Source organism: Labeo rohita, chromosome 19 (assembly GCF_022985175.1).
Source record: "Labeo rohita strain BAU-BD-2019 chromosome 19, IGBB_LRoh.1.0, whole genome shotgun sequence".
Classification (NCBI taxonomy): domain Eukaryota; kingdom Metazoa; phylum Chordata; class Actinopteri; order Cypriniformes; family Cyprinidae; genus Labeo; species Labeo rohita.
The window spans coordinates 12,827,845-12,849,628 of NC_066887.1; the positions used below are offsets into that span (position 1 = coordinate 12,827,845).

The window sequence follows — 21,784 nt, forward strand, 5'->3', positions numbered from 1 at the left end:
TTGCTAGTGTTGGTACCCTAATACAATAAAATTATCCCTCCTGCTGTTTTGAGCTTGATATATTGAAATTATTTATTTTAAAATCTTTACAAGCTCCTCCTCCAAGTCTAATAATGCGTAAGAAAAATAAATAACATGTAAAAATGGGGTCGCACATTTTGGTGTGTTTGGTCGCTTCATTTTGTGGCTTGATTAATCATTCCCGGTTGCTTATTTTTCAAGTGAAATCTGGCAACACTGTGAGGCAGAGCTAATCGAAAATGTTTCAACAACGCTTACGACTGATCGACACAACTCCATTTGATTATTATGTCTGACGTGCAATTCATGTTGACAGTTGTAGCATACTGGCTTTAATACCACAGATTTATTTAAATAAGAGATAATTGTGTAGCAGAAGCGGGGTTTCTGCAGCCTCGCAGGAAATGTTGGGGAGCCAGGGCATTCAACCTGTCACGCTAGTGTTCAATAACTCCAAGAACTGCTTTCTTCACCTGTCATCAAACTTCGCCACTCATCTCTGTCTTTATGAGGTTTGTATCCAGCTAGCTGCTTTATAATATATGCATGTCAGTTACTAGTCTTTAACCGTGCTGTGTGCTTATATTCCATAATATGCAAAGTTCTGAAAGTTTTGGGTCATGTTACACTAATGTGATGTCAGAACCAGATCCTGGAGCTGTCATGGGGTGTTTCTGCACCCGTGTTCCTCAGCTGGATCAGGTCCAGGTCTTCAGGTCCAGAGGACAGAGTTGAGATCAGCAGACAGCTGGGAGAAAAACTTGGGCTCAAGGAGGGAGAACAGGTTTGTCACTGTAATCAATATAAATCAGTGGAAACTGAAACTCTTTGGTTCCAAATATTATTCAGATTATCTTCTTTCTTCTCAAGATTACTTAAAATGGTTTAAAATAAGACAAAACGTCCATTGAAATAAACAAGTCAACTTAAAATGAAGATTTTATACGTTTGTGTTGTGTTGTAGGGGTATCTGAGGCCGTGTCTTCAGGTGCAGTCGGTGCAGCAGGTGTTTGTAGAGCCTCTGTCTCCAGATGACTGGGAGATCCTGGTGAGTTCACGATAGTATCATTTACCTCAGGTTTCAGTCTTTAAGAGATGTTTCAGCTGATATATAGTGATATATGTCCATTAAAATGAATATAAAACTTTTTGAATTTGAATATCAGGGTAAATTTAACTTATTTTTTCTTTTGGGAAACGTGTAAGTATCTTCTGTAGCCCCTGAAGGGCTGTGCTAAATTAAAAAATATGATATTTAGGCAAAATAAGAAAAATGTACACATCTGCATCCTGTTCAAGAGTTTTTACCCCCCAGCTCTAAAAGGAGAAGTCCCCTTCCAAAACAAAGATTCACATATAATGTACTCACCCCCTTGTCATCCAAGATGTTCATGTCTTTCTTTCTTCAGTTGTAAAGAAATTATGTTTTTTGAGGAAAACGTTTCTGCATTTTTCTCCATATAATGGACTGGTATGGTGCCCCGATTTTGAGCTTCCAAAAAGCAGTTTAAATGCGGCTTCAAACGATCCCAGCCGAGGAAGAAGGGTCTTATCTAGCGAAACGACTGGTTATTTTCATTAAAAAAAAAAAAAGAATTTAAATACTTTTTAATCTCAAACGCTCGTCTTGTCTTGTTCTCCCTGAACTCTGTGTATTCTTCAAGACAGTTAGGGTATGTAGAAAAACTCCAATGATATTTTCTCCCTCAACTTCAAAAATCATTTCAAAATCATCCTACAATCGCTGCAGAAGTTCTGACCCAGTCTTTGCAAAGTGCACATGCAAAGAAGATCGAACACCCTTAACAAAAAAGGTAAAACATCGATATAGGACGATTTCGAAGTTGAGGGAGAACATGAGATGGGAGTTTTTTGACATACCCTAACTGTCATGAACAGGAACAAAAACAGTCCAAGCAGAGTAAGACAAGACGATCGTTTGGCATTAAAAAGTATATAAATTGTATTTTTTTAAAATGAAAATAACCGATCGTTTTGCTAGATAAGACCCTTCTTCCTCAGCTGGGATCATTTACAACCGCATCTGGGATCGTTTGAAGCCGCATTTAAACTGCATTTTGGAAATTCAAAATCGGGGCACTATAGCAATCCATTATATGAAAATTATAAGAAAATAATATGAATTATATCCATTATAAGAAAAATGCTGAAATGTTTTCCTCAAACATAATTTCTTTACGACTGAAGAAAGAAAGACATGAACATCTTGGATGACAAGGGGGTGAGTAAATTATTTGTAAATTGTTGTTCTGGAAGTGGGCTACTCCTTTAATGCATCGTTTTTCCTTCTGGAGCATCAGTGAGCATTTGAACCTTCTGTAATAGTTGCATATGAGTCCCTCAGTTGTCCTCAGTATGAAAAGATGGGTCTCAAAATCATACAGTCATTGTCGGAAAGGGTTTAAATACACAAAAATGTTGAAAAACCAAACAATTTGTGGGACCTGGATTTTTCTGAACTGTTCAGGACAAACAAAGGACGCATGTATGATCCATGTTATTTTAATAAAATAATTAACATTTTGCAGATTCTGAAAGGGGGATGTAAACTTTTGACCTTAAATGTACATCAAATAAGAGAATAAAATGGATTGTGAATGACTTTTCGTTTTAAAATCTGATCCGAACTTTGTTCCAGGAGCTGCACAGCATGGCTCTGGAGCAGCGACTCCTGGATCAGATCCGAGTGGTGTTCAGTGAGGGTGTTTTTCCTGTATGGGTGGACCAACACACTGTCATCTATATCAGGATAGGTTAGTTAGCCCTATTTTAAAGGTACATCATATTAAGTTGTTGTTGGGTTTGAACTTTGAATGAATGATTCTTTGTTTTTCAGCATCCCTGTCTCCATCTGTTCCATTTGGCCGACTGGAGCAGTTCACTGAGCTTGTTATCTCCCCAAAATTACATCCAGGAGTGGAACAACTGCTCCAAACGCAGTCGGCAGATCCAAGCCAACATCTACAACGCCAGAACATCGATGCTAGGTCATCCTCCAGCTCAGCCGTCCATCAGGATCCTGTCAGTGATCATCTGCAGAGTCAGAATGAAGGCCACTGGGGAGGAATAGCTGACCTGAAAAGCCTGGTTAGATACCTTTTTACAAGAGGATTTGAGCCTGCAAAGGAGAATCTGGCAGTTCCCACAATTCCCACCATCCTGAAAGACTGTATCCTCCGGACCTGTGGAACCCCTCCTAGGTCTGTCAGTAATCTAGGCTCATGTCATGGAGATGTCCATATACTGCCATGGAACCTGCAAGAGCAAGAGAACTGGAATCCAGGGCAGTCTGCACTAACGTACGGCAGGCTTTCAAAGATCCTTTCTCCTAAAGAACTCAGGGAGAAAGTCAAGCAGGCCATGGAGAAGAAGAAGATCAGAGATGAACCTCACAAAGGGAACGACATAGAGGAACATAAAGAGAATGCTGTTGTGGTCAGGATGCTTTGTCACAATATAAAAAGGCTGCAAGAGGACCAGAAATTCAATAAATGTGAAGAAATATACTCTGGGAGAGTCTGGGTAAGTAAGTTCAGTTATAGTGTTTCACAGAAATATTATCACCATAATTTCTATGGAATTACCTAATTTACCTAATAGTCAACCAGAACATCATAGTAAACAATGTGATAAAAACACCTTAACAACATCTGGCAATGCCCTGTTAAATTATTTAAAAATATCCTTCCCCATATCAATAGCCAGATCATTTTAATATCTGTACATCCTTTGCACAATTAAATATTACCCTATATATATATACTTTGGAGGTCAAAAGTTTACATACACCTTTTTACCAAAGTTTTACCAAAATAACAGGGGTCATACAAAATAAGTTATTTTGTATTAAGTTCTGACCTGAATAAGATATTTCACATAAAATACATTTACATATAGTCCATGAGAAAATAATAGTTGAAATTATAAAAAGTGTTTACACACACTTGATTCATAATAGAGTGTTGTTTACCTGAATGATCCACAGCTGTGTTTTTTTTTTGTTGTTTAGTGATAGTTGTTCATGAGTCAGTTGTTTGTCCAGTTAAACTGTCTGCTGTTTTCAGAAAAGTGCTTCAGGTCCCACAAATTCTTTGGTTTTTCAGCATTTTTGTGTATTTGAACCCTTTTCAACAATGATTGTATGATTTTGAGATCCATCTTTTCACACTGAGGACAGGCATCTGAGAACAGCTCAATTTGAAAAAGGGGATATTATTTTTACAGATTAATTAAAAACCACTGCATGGATTTTTATCATTATAGGGTAGATTTGTACATACACTGCCAACACACATTAATGTTCAAACAACATGAAAAAGTGAAGTTTGCATCCAGTGACCCCTTTAAGAACCAGGGTGTAAACTTTTAAACAGAATGAAGATACATTTTTCATATTTTGCCTAAATATAATATTTTTTTCATTTAGTACTGCCCTTGAGAAGCTACAGAAGATAGTTACATATTTCCTAGAAGATAAAATGTTGCATTTACCCTGATCTTTAAATTTAAAAAGTTTTCACCCCGTAGTTCTTAACGCATCATGTTTCCTTCTGAAGCATCAGTGAGCATTTGAAATTTCTGTAATAATGTTTTATGTGAAATATCTTATTAAATAAAAAATAACATGCATTTTGTATTATCCCTCTTATTTTGGTAAACTTATTAACATTTTGCAGATTCTGCAAGGTGTATGTAAACTTTTGACCTCAACTGTTTATCCAATATCAACTGTTACAAATAAAAAAAAAAAAAAAAACTAATATAGCCTGATAACCGATTTAGTACAGATTGTATATTGCGAATCCCTAGTAAAAAATCTAGTTACATGTTTTTTTTGTTGCAGATCCCAAAGGTGCTGCAGAGGCGTTTGAGAATAGACCCTCGAACGGCTGTGAGGATCCAGCCTTTGAAGTCAACGCCAAGAGTTGCAGAAGCAGTCATGGTGCAACCATTACAACCATTGGTATGGTTTTCTTTAAGACTTGATGCTGTTGTCAGATAATGACAATATTGTATTGTAAACATATTTTCTTTCTGTTTGCAGGCAGAGAGTGAAAAGGAAGAAGATATTCAGACTGCGTTCCTCAACTGGTTGCATGCTCAGAGCCATCAGCCTTTGACCTGTCTGACAGGCCGCACGAATGTCATTCTCTTACCCTGTGCCGAAGGTGTGAGGAAGAACCATTAGAATTTATGTTTTTAATCATGTTACTATTATTACAGACTTTCCTGGATTTCTCTCTTCTCAGGAAAAGAAGAGTTTGTCTTGACTGTGCTAAAACCCGAGCAACAGCAAGAGGATGAAATGTTCTTTCTGTCAACCACTGTATTAAAAAAAACGAATGTGCAGGTATAAAGTCATAAGTTGTTTTTACAAATTATTTTTCCTACTCCTGCCTACTCAACAAACCAGCTCAATCTGTTTAGATTGTCAGAGAGCCACATGATTCTGACCACAAGGGCTCTGATCATGATAATGAAAATCCACATCTTGGCTTTCCCTCCCTCAGCTCTCTTGGGTATGCTTGTAATCTTTATAAAAACAGAAAATATCAATATATTATCCTTAAGCAGTGAACAAGATTCACTTCTTGGTTGTGTGTGATTGTTGATTCTGTTTGCTCAGTGGGGTAGAGGACATCAGCAGGTCAGCTTTCAAGCATATCTCTCATGCTCTAATGGGAGGTCCTCTCTCGCATGAACTGGTCTCCACAGGACGTGGACTGAGGGGCGGAGCTCTGCTCATCACAGGTGCAAAGGTAACCTTCAGACACATATGCAGTATATACAGTTTCAAAGTCATATGTACGATACTTCTGCTTCATATCTCTTGATATCCTTATGCATTAAAGCAATGCTAGCAGTTGTTTTGTGGGTGTTCAACATTATTTAAGATCATACATTACAGATCTCTGTAAATATTTTATAGAAAGTTTTTATTATGACTTACTGTAGGGATTTGGACTCATTGATGTATTGAACTAGTTTAAAAGTGAACAAGCAAATATGGAATAACTGTGTGTCCACACAGTGTAATATTTATAATATTTAGTTTGATTTAAAGTGTCATTTTAAGTAGAACGTTTGACATTTGAAATAGCAATTTAATGTAGAAAATCGAATATTCTCAAAGCAATGAATGAATAAATAGATGGTACAAGTTTTCTGTGATAAATTTCCTACTTTTCTCCATAGGGCAGTGGAAAATCTTCTTTCTCCAGAGCACTGTGTCGAAAGGCCAGTGAAGAGCTGGATGCCCACATTCAAGTTGTGGACTGCAAAACACTGAAAGGTAGGCAAGAAAATTAGATTGACCAGTTCAGCTGTGCATTCCAATTTAAAGTAGACCTATTATGCTCCTTTTTACAATATGTAATATAAGACTCAGGTGTTCTCAGAATGTGTCTGTGACGTTTCAGCTCAAAATACCCCGCAGATAATTTATTATAGCATTTTGAAAAATGCCTATTTTGAATGGAAGCAGAAACAGGCTGTTTTCGTGCATGTCTCTTTAAATGCAAATGAGCTGCTGGTCCCCGCCCTCTTTTCCAGAATAGGGCTGTGCCTTTACAGCTCCTGTCTCAGATACAAAAAAACATCGGTTTGGTTTTGATTTTCACGTCTATCATTCTCAAATCGTGCATTTTATATTCGTTTTTTATATACGGTTTTCTGAGCACGCACAGAAAATGGCTTTCACTTGGCATGTGAGTTTAAAACTACGTTTTTAATCACTTATTGCACTGAAAGGAGAAGTCCACTTCCACAACAAAAATTTACAGATAATGTACTCACCCCCTTGTCATTCAAGATGTTCATGTTTTTTTTTCTTCATCCGTAAAGAAATGATGTTTTTTGAGTTAAACATTTCAGGATATTTCTCCATGTAATGGACTGATGTGGTGCCCCGAGTTTTTTTTTTTTTAATAATATTTTTATTAGTTTTACATTGCATAACAAACACCAAACCAAACAACAACAAAATACATAAAAAATACAATAATAATAATAATAATAATAATAATAATAATAATATATAAAAAAAAAAAGGAATTTTAAGGGTAATCAGGTCATATTAGCAGTTTCAAGTGAAAATAAAAGCACTCAAAAGGGGTCTAAAAATGGTTGCCATATACTGTAAAATTTATCTAGAGTACCCATAACGCCATACCGGACTCTTTCCAAGTGCAATATTCCAGTAATATAGGCCAACCAGGTCTTAAACTCAGGAACAGTTTCTGTTTTCCACAGCCTTAGAATGACACTCTTAGCAATAATCATTCCGTAAATTATGGTACTTTGTACAGACACATTATGATCTAACAGAGAAACAGAACTCCCAAACAATGCAATTTCTGGATCAGGTGTAAAAACACAATCATACATTTGGTGCCCCGAGTTTGAACTTCCAAAATGCAGTTTAAATGTGGCTTCAAATGATCCCAAATGCGGTTGTAATCAATCCCAGCCGAGGAAGAAGGGTCTTATCTAGAGAAACGATCGGTTATTTTCATTTTAAAAAATACAATTTAAATACTTTTTAATCTCAAACGCTCGTCTTGTCTTGTTCTCCCTGAACTCTGTGTATTCTGGTTCAAGACAGTTAGGGTATGTTGACAAACTCCAATCGTATTTTCTCCCTTAACTTCAAAAATCATTTCAAAATCATCCTACATCGCTGCAGAAGTACCGACCCAATCGTTGCAAAGTGAACTTGCAAAGAAGATCGAACAAGTTGAGACGATTTTGAAGTTGAGGGAGAACATGAGATGGGAATTTTTCAACATACCCTAACTGTCATAAACAATACAGTTCAGGCAGAGTGAGACAAGATGAGCATTTGACATTAAAAAGTATATAAATTGTATTATTTTTATGAAAATAACCAATCTTTTCGCTAGATAAGACCCTTCTTCCTCGGCTGGGATTGTTTACAACCACATTTGGGATCGAAGCCGCATTTAAACTGCATTTTGGAAGTTCAAACTCGGGGACCCAAACCAGTCCATTATATGGAGAAAAATCCTGAAATGTTTCCCTCAAAAAACACGATTTCTTTATGGCTGTAGAAAGAAAGACATGAACATCTTGGATGACAAAGGATGAGTACATTATCTGTCTATTTTTGTTCTGGAAGTGGACTTCTCCACTAGTCTGTGTTAAAACAGTCGGTTATGTCTTTGAAGGTAAACAGCTGGGAAAGAAATTGCATGTTTATATTGTATCTGTGTGGCAGCAGCATAATATACACTAAATAAACCAATAAATCCACTGCTCTCTTGTCTCATCTGAAGCTGGGACTCTAAATAGTGTTTTGTTCAGCCAGCGACAGAACAGTTGGCATGCTTCTGACGGCACAATGGTTGGAAACGTGCACATTAAGGGGTGGTATATTATAATAAGATCCCCTTTCTACATCACGTTTTTTCACATGCTTGCAGAGAAAGGCTCACCAAAACAATGTTACTGGGTTGTCCTTTTTCACATTTTATGGGTTGGCAGATGCACAGGGGACCCGATTATAGTACTTAAACATGGAAAAAGTCAGATTTTCATTAAAAAAAAAAAAAGTCCCCTTTCTATCTTTTATTTCCATCACATTTCTTGATGCTATGAATGAAATTCCTAGGTAAGAGAGCAGACACGATCAGACAGAGGCTGGAAGAGGTTTTTGAGCAGGCGATTTGGAGACAGCCCTCAGTGGTCCTGCTGGATGACCTGGATCACGTGACCGGTGCCGCGACCTCACCTGAACATGAGCATGGGCCAGAGGCAGTACTGCGACAGCACATTGCACAGAGTAAGACATCAAAACAGACATGCCTGGTTTTACATGTATCTCTGTGAGGAAGCATCTGATGGACATCTTCGCTCTGCATGTTCTCCTCAGGTCTGAGGGATTTGGTGGATGAGATGGTGGTGCACTCCAGTATTGTAGCTCTGATGGTCACAGCACAGAGTGAACATGCCCTTCATCAGACACTGACAGCAGTACAGGGTTCACACTTTGTCCAGTGTTTCTGTAAGATCCAAACACCAGATCAGGTGGGTTTATGGAACTTAGTAACTTAGTTAACTACTTTAGTTAAAATGAACTAAGAATGAACAATACTTCTACAGCATCTGATAATCTTAGTGTTAATTTTAACACTTACTAATGCATTATTAAAATCAAAAGTTGTGCTTGTTAACATTAGTTAATGCACTGTGGATTAACGATAACTAACAATAAACGACTGTATTATAATTAACTAGCATTAACAAAGATGAGTAAATGCTGTAATGTTTATTGTTTGTTCATGTTAGTTAATACATTAACAAACATGAACTAATGGAACCTTATAGTAAAGTGTTTACTAAAATTTTTTGATTTTTTAAAAAAAATTGTGATTTAAAATGTGTTTTTAAAAAAAAAAAAAAAAAAAAGCTCCAGGTTTTCTTGATTGGGATTTTTTTTTTGTATTATATATCTATGGGTTTTGGAATTATACGTATTTTTATTATTAATATGACTGTAAAAATATAATACTAATAATAAAATTATGAAACCTAATAATTAAAATCAATATTAAAAACATAGTTTATTATTATTCCCAATTAAAAATAAAAAATACAACTATTGTAATATTTCAATGTAAAATAACAAAAAAAACAACATACACTGCCCTCCAAAAGTTTGGAAAAACACCCTGGCAAAGCGTGGTTTTGGATGATATCAGCATAAATCCTTATCATTTTTTGGTGCAAATACATTGACATTATCATTGAAGACCAGCAATAATAATTTTCATTTTGATTACATGATAATGGCATTATATACATGTCAAAGTCAGATGTGCCCCTTTGCCAGCTGTGATGCCTGGTTAGTGGTTTAAACTTGGGCCAGGTTTTTAAAAGATTTTTGGGTCAGCACACCTTAATAGCTTCAACAATTGATTGCCAATTAAGTTTAGAATATAATGAATTTAGGCAGAGCTGTAACAGCTGCTAATGGTGGATATTTTGATGAATCGAACATTTATGTTTTTTTCTATGTATAAACTGTTTATTATAAAATATGTTTTCATAGTTTGTGTTGTCCCTTATCAGTGCAAAATTATCACAAATTAAAAAGGATTCATGCCAGTATTGTCCAAAACCTAATTTCTAGGGTGTTTCCAAACTTTTGGAGGGCAGTGTAATAAAAAAAAAAAGTGAATTTAATGTGTAAAATTACAAAACTAATATTAATGAAATGATTTCAGTTTTATTTAAATTAATCATGCAACCCTACTGCAATCTAACAAAGAAATTTGGTCTTACCTTCCCAATTCCTTGCCAGAATAAGTGCAATGTGGACCAGACATTATACCTAGTCGGAAGTCTGACTACACAAGACTAGTTTTATTTTTGCTTGGTGTTTTATTTCCCACCTAAAATAGTGACTGTAATATGATGATTTCTCTTTATAGGCTCAAAGGGTTGAGATTCTAAGGTCTTTAATAGCCAAAAAGAACTTTCAGGACTGTGAAACTACTCTTGACCTAGACAGTGTTGCCAGAGAAACAGAAGGATTCATGCCACAAGACCTGAATCTGCTGCTCGAGAGGGCCATCCATGCCAACACCCTACACAGCAGGAACAATGGCAGCTCTGAAGGCGAGTGCTTAATCTAGTTATATCTTTCTAGGATTCAGCTGTTTTGCTGAAATCTAAGCTTTCTGCTATCACAGATCTGAACTACAAGGACTTCAGACAAGCCCTTCAGGGCTTCACCCCGCCTTCCCTCTGGGGGGCTCAGCTGCAGGCTCCCAGCGGAGCTGGCATGGAGCGTATCGGGGGACTTCATCAGGCACGTCAGCTCCTGATGGACATCATTCTGCTGCCAGCTAAGGTACAGCTGCTACTGTGCATATGTCCATTTCAGTGGAAGCTTTCCCAGACTAAAAAAATCCAGTATTTGTGCAAAAACAGTTATCATAACCGGGAAAGTCAAAGTAATTCATAAGTCAAAAACTGTAGTGGTGGAAATAATGGTCTGTTGTGTCCAGTACCCACTGCTGTTCTCCAGTCTGCCACTGCGTCAGTGCTCCGGTGTGCTGCTCTATGGAGCTCCTGGCACAGGAAAGACGCTACTGGCTGGAGCTGTAGCCAAAGAGAGTGGTATGAACTTCATCAGCATCAAGGTAAGGGGATGCGTGTGTATACTGATATTAAAATAGCGGATAAAAGTACCGTATAATGTTATTTATATTTAAGTATTTTGATGTCTTATGTGTTTCTCCAGGGTCCTGAACTCCTCAGCAAGTATATTGGTGCCAGTGAGCAGGCAGTTAGAGATGTGTTTCAGAGGTCTGTCCAAATGCACAGTCTTTTCTGTATAAAATATAGTAGCAGTTCACTGGAGTCATCATTGAATGTATGTCTGTGTTGCTGCAGGGCTCAACAAGCTAAACCTTGCATACTGTTCTTTGATGAGTTTGACTCTCTGGCCCCTCGAAGGGGCCATGACAACACAGGAGTCACTGACCGTGTGGTTAATCAGCTGCTTACTCAACTGGATGGAGTGGAAGGACTGACAGGTACATTAGGGTTGTCAAAAGTTTTTGAACAGTAAGATTTTTATTGTTGTTTTTTAAAGAAAACGGGCTCACCAAGCCTGCACTTATTTGATCCAAAGTACAGCAAAAACTGTAAAATTCTGAAATATTTTTACTATTTAAAATAACAGCTTTCTATTTGAATGTATTTTAAAATGTAATTTATTGTGTGATTTCAAAACTGAATTTTTAGCATCATTACTCCAGTCACATGATCCTTCATAAATCGTTCTAATATTCAGGTTCAAAAAGGTTCAATTTTTTCAGGTTTCTTTGATGAATAGAAAGTTTAGAAGAACAGTATATTGGAATGATTTCTGAAGGATCATGTGACAGTGAAGACTGGAGTAATAATGCTGAAAATGTAGCTTTGATCACAGGAAAAAAATACATTTTAAAATATATTCATATAGAAAACAGTTATTTTAAATAGTTTAAACATTTCACAATTTTACTGCTTTTGCTGTACTTTGGATCAAATAAATGTAGGCTTGGTGAGCAGAAGAGACTTCTTTTAAAAAAACATTAAAAATCTTACTGTTCAAAAACTTTTGACTGGTAGTGTATACCAGCGTTTTGCTCAGTGTGAATTGTTTTACATGGTTGTTGTGAAATATCTAGAGTGTATTTTGGATTTTTAAAAGACTGGATTGTTGTATTTGTGAGAGTCATTGCATAATTTATTATTTTTAGGGGTGTATGTTTTGGCTGCCACCAGTCGTCCTGATCTGATTGATCCTGCTCTTTTGAGACCCGGGCGACTGGACAAGTCTCTCTACTGCCCTCCTCCTGATCGGGTCAGTATGGTGCCTGGCGCAAATCAGCTTAACTTCTGTATACCTATAACACCTACAATATCAATTTACTTATTCATATCTATCCTTCAGGAGGCCCGGCTGGAGATCCTGAAGGCTTTGACTCATTCCGTGCCACTGGCTGCAGATGTGGACTTGGAGCAGATTGCTGTGGCAACAGAGCTGTTCACTGGAGCTGACTTAAAGGCCCTTCTCTATAACGCTCAGCTAGAGGCGATCCATAGCAGCTTGGGGCCCAACCTTCTGCATGTGTGTTACACACAAAGTCAAACATGCACATATACAGATAAAACCCTAACCCTAAGATTAGTAGTTTACCTATATGGATTTTTCAGTGGTTGATTATTCTCACTAAGGCTGCATTTATTTGATCAAAAATACAATAAAACAGTAATATTTTGAAATATTAAAAAAAAAAAACTGTTTTCTGTTTGAATATGTTATAAAATGACATTAATTTCTGTGGTAGCAAAGCTGAATTTTCAGCTTAGTACATCAGTGATACATTTTCAGCTTGTGTGTGTTTTCTAGGATCTGGGCTCTGGCTCAGACAGTGATGTCAGCCTCTCCTCGCTGATCTTCCTGAACCATAGCAGCGGGTCAGATGACTCAGCTGGGGAGGGGGACGCAGGGCTGGAGCACTCTATGGTTCTCCTGGACCCCAGTGAACTCCCACCTGAGGATCCACGCCACAACATCTGGCGCCTTTACTTTGGAAGCTCCTTTGAGTCTGAACTGGATAACCAGTCTCTGTCTGAACTGGTGGGACACTAAATTTCCAAATGGACTTCTAATGGATTGTTATTTATAATTATGTATTAATCAGTGCTGTAATATTTCGCGTGTCTTCTTAATGGAATTGTTTAGATGATTTAACAGCGACTACCTCTCATGTTCTGTTTGCTCTGCTCCCAGAATTCTCAGTGCCTGTCTGGACCCAATTCTACCGCCCCTGACTTGACAGGAGCGTCAGTGAGAGATCCAAGCTCCTGTCATGCACCAGTTTTTATGTCCTGTCTGCAGGATGGCTTTCAGGAACTGACTCATGAGCAATCAGAACGCCTCAGAGTAGACGTCAACACTGTTAAAAACAGTTACCGCAGAAACACGGTCAGTCACATTTTGTCATCCATCCATCCATTAAGTTTCCCATCTGTCCATTGTTACATCTATCTAGTCTTTCCATCCATCCGCTGTTACAGAATATACATCTAGTTTTTTGTTTCCATATGCTGTAATGTGCAGTTTTCCCATTGCTATATTGCATCCATCCATCATATCAGTTTTCCCATCCATCCACTGATGTATCCCTCTAGTTTTCTGATCCATATACTCACGATACACCCATCCATCCAGACATGCATAAACCCATCCATTCATCCATACATGCATACATTCATGTATCTATCCATCCATGCACCCATCCATCTATACGTACATATACCATCCATCCATCCTAACACCCATTTATTCATCCATACATGCATACACTCATCCATTCATCCTTACACCCATCTATTTATTCATCCATTCATGCCACACACTCATTCATCTGTCCATTTATCCATACGTTCCTTCCATCCATCCATCCGTTCCATCTATCTATCCTACCATCCGTTCCATCCATTCCATTTGTTCCATCAATCCATCCATCCATTCGTTCATTCCATCAGTCCATCCATCCATCTGTTCCATCCATCTATCCATCGATCTGTTCCATCCATCCATCTGTCCCATCCATCCCTCCATTTATCTATATATACATACAGTTATCCATCCATATATGCATATACTCTTTCATCCATCCGTTTCATCCTTCCATTCTTTCCATCCATCCATGCATCTGTTCCATCCATCTATCCTACCATCCGTTCCACCCATCCATCCGTTCCATCCATCTATCTGTTCCATCCATTCCATTCGTTCCATCAATCCATCCATCCGTTCTATCCATCGATCCGTTCCATCAATTCATCCATCCGTTCCATCAATCCATCCATCCATTTGTTCCATCCATCTGTCCCATCTATCTGTCTTTGCACCAACCCATCTATTGCTGTATGCTTCTAGTTTTTCCATCATCCTTCCAAACATCCATAGCTATATCCCTTCCGTTCATTCATCCGTCATCGAACCATTTATATATGCCTCAACTTTTTCCTCCGATTCATTCATTAGTCTGTGTATGCATCCATCCATCCATCCAGTAATATATCCCTCTAGTTTTCCCATACATACATGCATATATCCATCCCTCTATTGCTAGTTTCCCTCTAGTTTATCCGTCCGTTCGTCTGTCAGTCCCACCGCCCACCCGCCCGCCCAAGAACTGTGTTAAGAGTGTGTAGCAGTCTATAGTCACTGCTGCTACTCAATAGATGAGATCTGCTGTTCTTCTGTGTTTATAGGATGAATCATCTCTGGTGCAGATTGGCCCCAGTAAGCCTGGCTCTCTCATATGCCAAACTCACCTGATCTCTGCTTTGGCTAACACTCGAGCATCTGTCAGCAGAGAAGACTGGAGGAGATACACTGAACTGTGAGTTACGCATTTCACATACACGTTTCCTTGTTTCATTCACATAAACCACCTGAAATATGCTATAAACACAGTCACACCACTGCATTGCTGAATCACATATTTGTACTGGTTTTCTCCTTCCATTCTGCAGATACGAGTCTTTCGGAGCCTCAAAGGAAAACAAGTCTCAGACAACTGCTTCATTTAAAGCTGGTCAGCGGGTGACATTGGCTTAATGAGAGCCTTGCATAAATTAATACAGCTCAGGGCATTACAAGGTGATTTTTTTTTTTTTTTTTTTTTTTTTTTTTTTTTTTTTTGGCTGAGATTATTGTGTGATATGATAGACTCTGGTTTGTATCACACATTTTGGGATTTTTTTTTACCTTCCTTTGCCTTAAGAGTAAATGCACACTTACAATGTTTTGATGTAAAGTAGATGGAAGTATTAAGAACTTGACTTGAATCTAATATGAACAAATAATTTCAAGATAATTTCAAAGTTTATCAAGTGTTGTTTTTGCTAAATCTGCTTAGCTGCTGTAGGCCATATAAAGTAATCAAATGTGTATATATATATATTAAATATGTAATTAACTTTTTAATAAATGACAATTCTTTGAATTATGCCTGTTTTATTTCAAGCACATGACACAGTATAACTAGAAATGGTGTATATCTGAAAGTAAATACCAATATAGAGTTTATGATTAATTTGCTTTTTAAGATTTTGTTTGTTTATCTATTGTTGTTGCTGTTTTTCTAGCATTGTCATGAAGTGATATATACCATAGCCTGTAGGTGGCAGTATATTCCTACTATCCAAAAGCCAATTGGCGTGTTGAGAAGTCCTCCATGGATATTTCTCAATCTGTATTCAAAGACCTCTGTGTCCTTCTCTTTGTAGAAGAGAAGAATCTTCTATTTCATCAGCCGTAAAAGCCTTTGGCTTATTCTGTGGATAACTGACATCTGCAGACCCCCAGGATCTGAGTTCTCCCAAATTGATTTTTCATTTTTTTTCAGTCTTCAGTTCCCCTTAGCACATGCCCTGGAGCTACAGCTGTCTCTGCACCTTTGATTATCATTAACTTTTTCAGCACATTCTCAGTTTTGTCCTCATGCGAGCATGGATTTCCTTCTCACACATCGTTGAGCTGAATTCAGAGTTGCCGCAAGACACACCATGGCTTACACATATACGGTCTGATGCAGCAGTTTCTGCTGCGTTAAATATAGCAGCCTTTGTTCTGGCCCCTGCTGTTAGTATTGTATGGGCTTGCGCTAAGGACCGCAGGAGCACGGAAGACCCATTCAACCATATCTCAGCCAAAACAGAAAGAAAACAAGTGACATCATGGGACTAGAATAGAATAAGTCACAGTACTGCACCGTATGAGAGCTGTGGACTAAAATGAGAAAAGCAAAATTGCTCTCAGCAGGATGCAGCAGTTCAGTCTGTAGATCCAGCCTCTATTATACTCAGTGTATAAATCTATATTCATAAGTTGTGATTTTAATTCCAAGTACAGCATTAACATAAAGGATACGTTCAGCACAGTTCAGATGATGCCTTGTGGTCTATCCAAAGAATTAGAAAAGATAACTAGTCCTTCTCAGCAGCCTACCTGTTTTTCTGCCCAGTTTATTCTTGTGTTTTTTCCTAAACATGCTGGTTGAAGTAAGCTGCCAAAATCTTGTGTCAGGATGGTTGTGGGCCTATTTTTCTACCCTCAGGTACATAGCCCGACCTTTGAATTTCAACGGAGGCTTTGAAACAAAAGCCCACTACCATCTGGAGATACTGTGCAAAACATGATTGTGAAGATTTACTTAAAGATATAGACGTCTTAGATTTATAAAATAAGGCCCTCTAGGAAACAATCTTATTTACATGATATTAAACGACTGGTCCTCCAATAAATGTAAATTCTGTCATTATTCATTCACCCTCATGTTTTTCCAAACCTGTAAGGAATGCAAAAGAAGACTTTTAAAGAATGTCTTTCCCTTATAAAAAATTAACCATGGTTTTACTACACATAAAATCAAAAAACCACGGTTACTATAGATAAACCATTGTAATCACAAATTAAAGGAGAAGTTAACTTCCAGACCAAAAAAATACAGATAATTTACTCACTCAGTAAACAACGTAATTTTTATTTTTGGATGCTGTATGCTCAACACTTAGAAATTCATTGAGGCATTTTAAAGCCTCAGTGAACTGAGATAGACCTTATTTACATAAACTGCAGTCTTTCCTCGTTCTGTTTATAATCTGCACAATATTACAATTAAGTGGGGTAAAAAAAAACACTATTCATCTACCACATCATCTATATGGTACAACAGCCATACAGGTTGAGCGGGGACGCGTCAGGCCGGTTAGCTCAGTTGGTTAGAGCGTGGTGCTAATAACGCCAAGGTCGCGGGTTCGATCCCCGTACGGGCCACACTCGTTTTGATTCGCAATTAATGAATAAATATACACAGGCCTATAGGAGTAATGTTCAAAGTTAAACTCTTAATGTTATCGACTTGAGGCTATTTGGACTGTAAGTTACTTTAAAATGGAACAGGATTTTTGAAGAATTTGAAAGCCATTGAGACCAGTGATTCACTTAAATACTACTTTGTAAACGGTAGTCTCAGTTTCTTTTAAAAATAGGGAACTTTTGAACAATAGCATTCTATAGCCAATGAAATAAATATATTAGGAATGTAGGATTCAAAATAAATTCATGGATCATCTTGCTGCATCGTTTGTATTCACTGACCTGCAACAGCGACAGCAAATATATTTTTTGTGAAACAATATATTTTTGTGAGTTTTGTGAAGCATGCACCCTCTAGTTAAAGTCAAAATATTTTTAATTTATTAATCAAAGAGCATGTTTGATTAATTAAAATCATGAAACTTATACAATTTCACATCAATGTAATTAAGGTTTAACAAAAATGACATGTTTAGGGACCTATGATATGTTTTATTGTTATCAAATTCTGTTTTAGCAGGTCTAATTATTTGAATGCATACTTAATTTATTCAAATTTATTCTTAAAATAGCCTTATGAAAGGTTTTTTTACCCTCAGAAATTCTGTTGTGTAGAAATTCTGGTTATCAAACGAAGGCATAAAACATTAATTTCATTTATCTTTTAATTATTGAAAATTAAGGAAACTTTTTTTTTTTTTTTTTGACAAAGGGGGATTTAGGGGGTACCCTGGTTTTTCAATAAAAATGTAATACTTTAAACATAAAACTAGTGAAAATGAAATGAAAAGATTTGATTGCTGTATTAAATTTAGACCTGCTCACTTAAATCATATTATATTTATACGCGTGTTTACAGCGTTGTTCATTATAACCAATCACACACGACTCTGTTGAGTTTAGAATGCAGTGGCCAATCAGAGGCGTTCAGAACAGTCATTGCTGAAACCTGGAGTTTTGTTCGGATTGAACTCGCGAATTCCCTCATCATAAGCAACAAAGTGCAGATGAACTATGTAAATAAGAGATTCATTTAACATACAGAGCATGGACAGCTTCATTGATTATAAGAGGAGTTATGAGTGCTTAAACACTAGCTAGACTTACTGTGCTCATTTAGAGTGCGTTCTTTGCGTGATTCAGTCTAATAAAATCCATTTTCCCAAAATTTAGGATATGGGGCAGAAAATGTGTATTTATATCATTTTGATATAGTTGAAGTTCAGTTCAATAAACTGTAAGTTAATATTAAGAGACTTACGTTCTAAACAACATGACGGTGTTTCCTTCCTGAATGAATCAACTGTTTAAATGATTCGGCAATGACTCACTTATTAACTGTGACTTACTGACACCTACTGGTGGTTGTAATTCCACATTTAAAATACCTTTTTATTTTTTAAAACAATTTTAAAGCTCAGCATTCAACGTTTTAGGATTAAAATATTAAAACATTTTTCATGCATTTGTAACTTTGACACAATTCAAACACTGCTTGAGCTTCTCGCGCGCTTCAGTGTGTGTAGTAAACAAATCCGCTCATCTGCTCCGTTCATTAGAACATGCAGGATTCATATTTAAATGGTATTTTTGCGGCGTAATATTTACAGATGCTAGTCCATATTGCGGTTTGATTTAAGTGTCATGACCTACTTTTGATTAATTCATTCAAACTTTGACAAATTCGGTGACATTCCGCCTTATTCAGTAAATTCCGTTTTTATGACTGGATTCCGCGATAATCATAGGGCCCTACGTCAGTGTGCAAAGACCTGTGAATTGCTGGGATTCAAAAGACTGATCAGATTCAAGAATGGAACCTTTCTAGATATTCAAAGACAACATATGTACAAAACCTGAATTGTTTGTTAACACATAGGTGTATTGTTGAGGTTGAAATGGCCATTAGGCATTTGAGAAGGCAGTGATGGCAGTGAGGAGGAAGTTGCTGTAAATGCTAGAGCTACACAGACCAGCAGACTGCAGATTATTGCCACTCTGGCCCTATTATTACCACACAGAGCTGTAAAGAAATGCCCTGAGTCAGCTCAGAGTCAGTCATTTAAGGCAGAAGGCTGTGATGGCCAGTGTTTTTGTTTGTGGGTAGTAATTTGCATTCTTAGTTGTGTAATAGTAGAGGGAAAAGGGTTTACACGTCGACTCATCCACTGTGGTTCCCACAAACTCAGAATATTTTACTGAAAATATACAAGAAAATACCTTCTTAGATGTTTACTAGGATCCTTCTATTATCTATCGAAACCCAAAATAATATTTAAAATATTAGTAAGCTTAATATATATAAAATCAAATTTCAGTATATGAAAATGTATTTAACACAGTAAATGGAAATGATCTGTGTATTTTTTTTTCATAGTTGTATATATATATATATATATATATATATATATATATATATATATATATATATATATAAATTCTTAACTTTAAAATCAGTATGATCAAAAAGCCTTTTTGGATTCAAAATGCAATAAATCTCATAAATTACACTTGAAATATTGCTAAAAAAAATTAATTGTTATTGATTTACCACTGAAAAGATTTTAATAAAAAAAAAAAAAATCTAAAAAAATATATATAAAATATAATATAAAAAAATACTTTCTGAAAATACAATATGAGAATTAACTGCACAATTAACTGTACCTTGGATTTTATACAGTTTGCATACAAACACATTTTTTGGACCATTTTTTCCCAAGTCATTTCCAACTCTGACTTTGGACCAATTCTGTAGAATGGCCCAACAAGGTCTTTAGTACAAGTAAGATATAAGTTTTTGGAGAAGGACTGGACACCAAAAGACTATTAGATAATGTAAAGATGACTTGATAAAGAAATGCTGAAACTACAAACTGAATTGGAATCAATCTTTAATGTAAACAGCAGGATGTTGCGTTCTTAAACCTATAACAAATATGAGGGGAAAAAAAAAAAAAAAAAAAAAAAAAATCATAAATCATAATACCCACAATCTTAAATTAAATTAATCATGAAGTTCAAATTAAATTTGACGGCCCTGAAAATAAAACTCCTTAATAAACACACGAAATGTATAATACTGACTACTTGGCAGCAATCACAAATATCACAAAAGTTTATACCAGCTTACAAAAACAGAAGCTCAATATTGCTTTGGAATGTTACAGCAGTCTGCCATGAGTCTGGTTGATGTCAAGTGAAGGAAAGAGCTATATCTACACGCCTGCGTTACAGTCGGACAATGTATGCACAAAAGCAGGTATGGTTTAAGACAAAAAGAGGCAGCTTCTTGCGTGAATCTGCCTATTTAACAGTCTACAGTATAAGAGGCATGAATGGGACACTTGGGGAAATCATTAAAAACAAACTTGGACTTCGCTAGCAATATAGCTGCCGCTTGTTGGAGTGAGAAACATACTACAGCGAGTGCTACGTGTCACAAACCTCTAGACTTTTCGCACACTCTACAGGGAGCATCCCACTCCAAACAGCCAGAAATTATAATGGGACAACAAATTCTTGACACATAACCATTTTTAAGCCAGAGCAGGTGGGCTGATTTAAGAAATGTAACTGTTCGAAGAGATGACTGCGACAGGACTGGAGTGGTTTTGGACCTGAGGACCAGTTTGTGGTGGTGGTTCTTCAACCAGACCAGATGGTTCATAGGCCGTGCAAGCCAAGTCCATTAAGTTGAGCAAATCCATTGTGATGAGGCGCACTAGAAAGCCAAGTTTTAGCAGGAAAGAGATAAAAGTCCGTCTTCCAGTATGCGTTTAGGAAAAATCAGTCAGTCCAGTGAAAGGAGATTAGTTGCAGTCATAAACAAAGTCATAATTGCTTGGCTCTTTGGGGATCGGGGGAGGAACTTCAGGGATTTGGATGTTCTCCAGGTCCAGGAGGCGGAGCTTCATCTCCATGTTGAGAAGAGTGTCCATGTCTGAGCGAGTGAACTCACTGGTCATCTCCTTCCCCAGCAGTGCATTCAGCCCATCTGTCCACACGCAGTACTGAAAACGGGCCAGAAAACATGACATTAAACCACAGTCCAAATCGCACCAAAGAGAGGCAACGGCTACAACTTTGCAGCTTGCGGTCGCTCATTTGCTCACCTCGTGCTTGTCGGGGGCGATGAAGTTTAGATACTCGTCAGATTCGTAGAGGACAGAGAAAGCCAGCTCCAGCACCTCCTAAAGAAAGAAAGAGGATTGACACCGTCTGTCAAATGCTAATGGGGCTGCTGTGTTTGCGCGCCTCCTATTGCGTGACTTTTGCAGATCTTCGCCGAACATATTACAACAGCAGATGGTCCAATCTGGTGTGTGT

At 37.2% G+C, this 21,784-nt stretch overlaps 2 protein-coding genes and 1 non-coding gene across 9 annotated transcripts in view; 2 read left to right on the forward strand and 1 right to left on the reverse strand.

Moving 5' to 3' along the window:
- The first annotated feature begins 319 nt into the window (after window positions 1–319).
- Window positions 320–15,561, forward strand: pex1 (peroxisomal biogenesis factor 1). The gene is made up of 24 exons (XM_051135933.1): window positions 320–533; window positions 665–805; window positions 986–1,069; window positions 2,681–2,795; window positions 2,879–3,564; window positions 4,886–5,005; window positions 5,087–5,210; window positions 5,292–5,392; window positions 5,470–5,561; window positions 5,669–5,801; window positions 6,238–6,334; window positions 8,672–8,842; window positions 8,933–9,087; window positions 10,494–10,680; window positions 10,755–10,915; window positions 11,073–11,207; window positions 11,309–11,373; window positions 11,461–11,603; window positions 12,315–12,418; window positions 12,509–12,685; window positions 12,968–13,198; window positions 13,352–13,546; window positions 14,845–14,975; window positions 15,109–15,561. Exons 1-24 carry the CDS (start codon window positions 426–428, stop codon window positions 15,191–15,193), a joined length of 3,741 nt encoding a protein of 1,246 aa, XP_050991890.1. The 5' UTR covers window positions 320–425; the 3' UTR covers window positions 15,194–15,561.
- Window positions 15,562–17,339: 1,778 nt separating this feature from the next.
- Window positions 17,340–17,413, forward strand: trnai-aau (transfer RNA isoleucine (anticodon AAU)). Its single transcript has one exon. It is a non-coding gene; the product is annotated as a tRNA-Ile (tRNA).
- Window positions 17,414–20,332: 2,919 nt separating this feature from the next.
- Window positions 20,333–21,784, reverse strand: part of elmo1 (engulfment and cell motility 1 (ced-12 homolog, C. elegans)) — a 125,894-nt gene continuing 124,442 nt past the window's right edge. For all 7 annotated transcript variants that reach the window (XM_051136373.1, XM_051136374.1, XM_051136378.1 and 4 more), the window contains 2 exons: window positions 21,571–21,648; window positions 20,333–21,468 (listed from right to left, as the gene is read on the reverse strand). In XM_051136373.1, coding sequence (XP_050992330.1) covers window positions 21,268–21,468; window positions 21,571–21,648 — 279 coding nt within the window. In that variant the 3' untranslated portion in view covers window positions 20,333–21,267. The remainder of the gene's footprint in view (window positions 21,469–21,570; window positions 21,649–21,784) is intronic.

Bases quoted from the DNA above. Each gene is read 5' to 3' on its own strand.
- pex1 (XM_051135933.1), top strand. From the start codon at position 426: ATGTTGGGGAGCCAGGGCATTCAACCTGTCACGCTAGTGTTCAATAAC. The intron at 1,070-2,680 runs GTGAGTTCACGA...ACTTTGTTCCAG, and splicing joins CAGATGACTGGGAGATCCTG to GAGCTGCACAGCATGGCTCT. The intron at 12,419-12,508 runs GTCAGTATGGTG...TCTATCCTTCAG, and splicing joins ACTGCCCTCCTCCTGATCGG to GAGGCCCGGCTGGAGATCCT.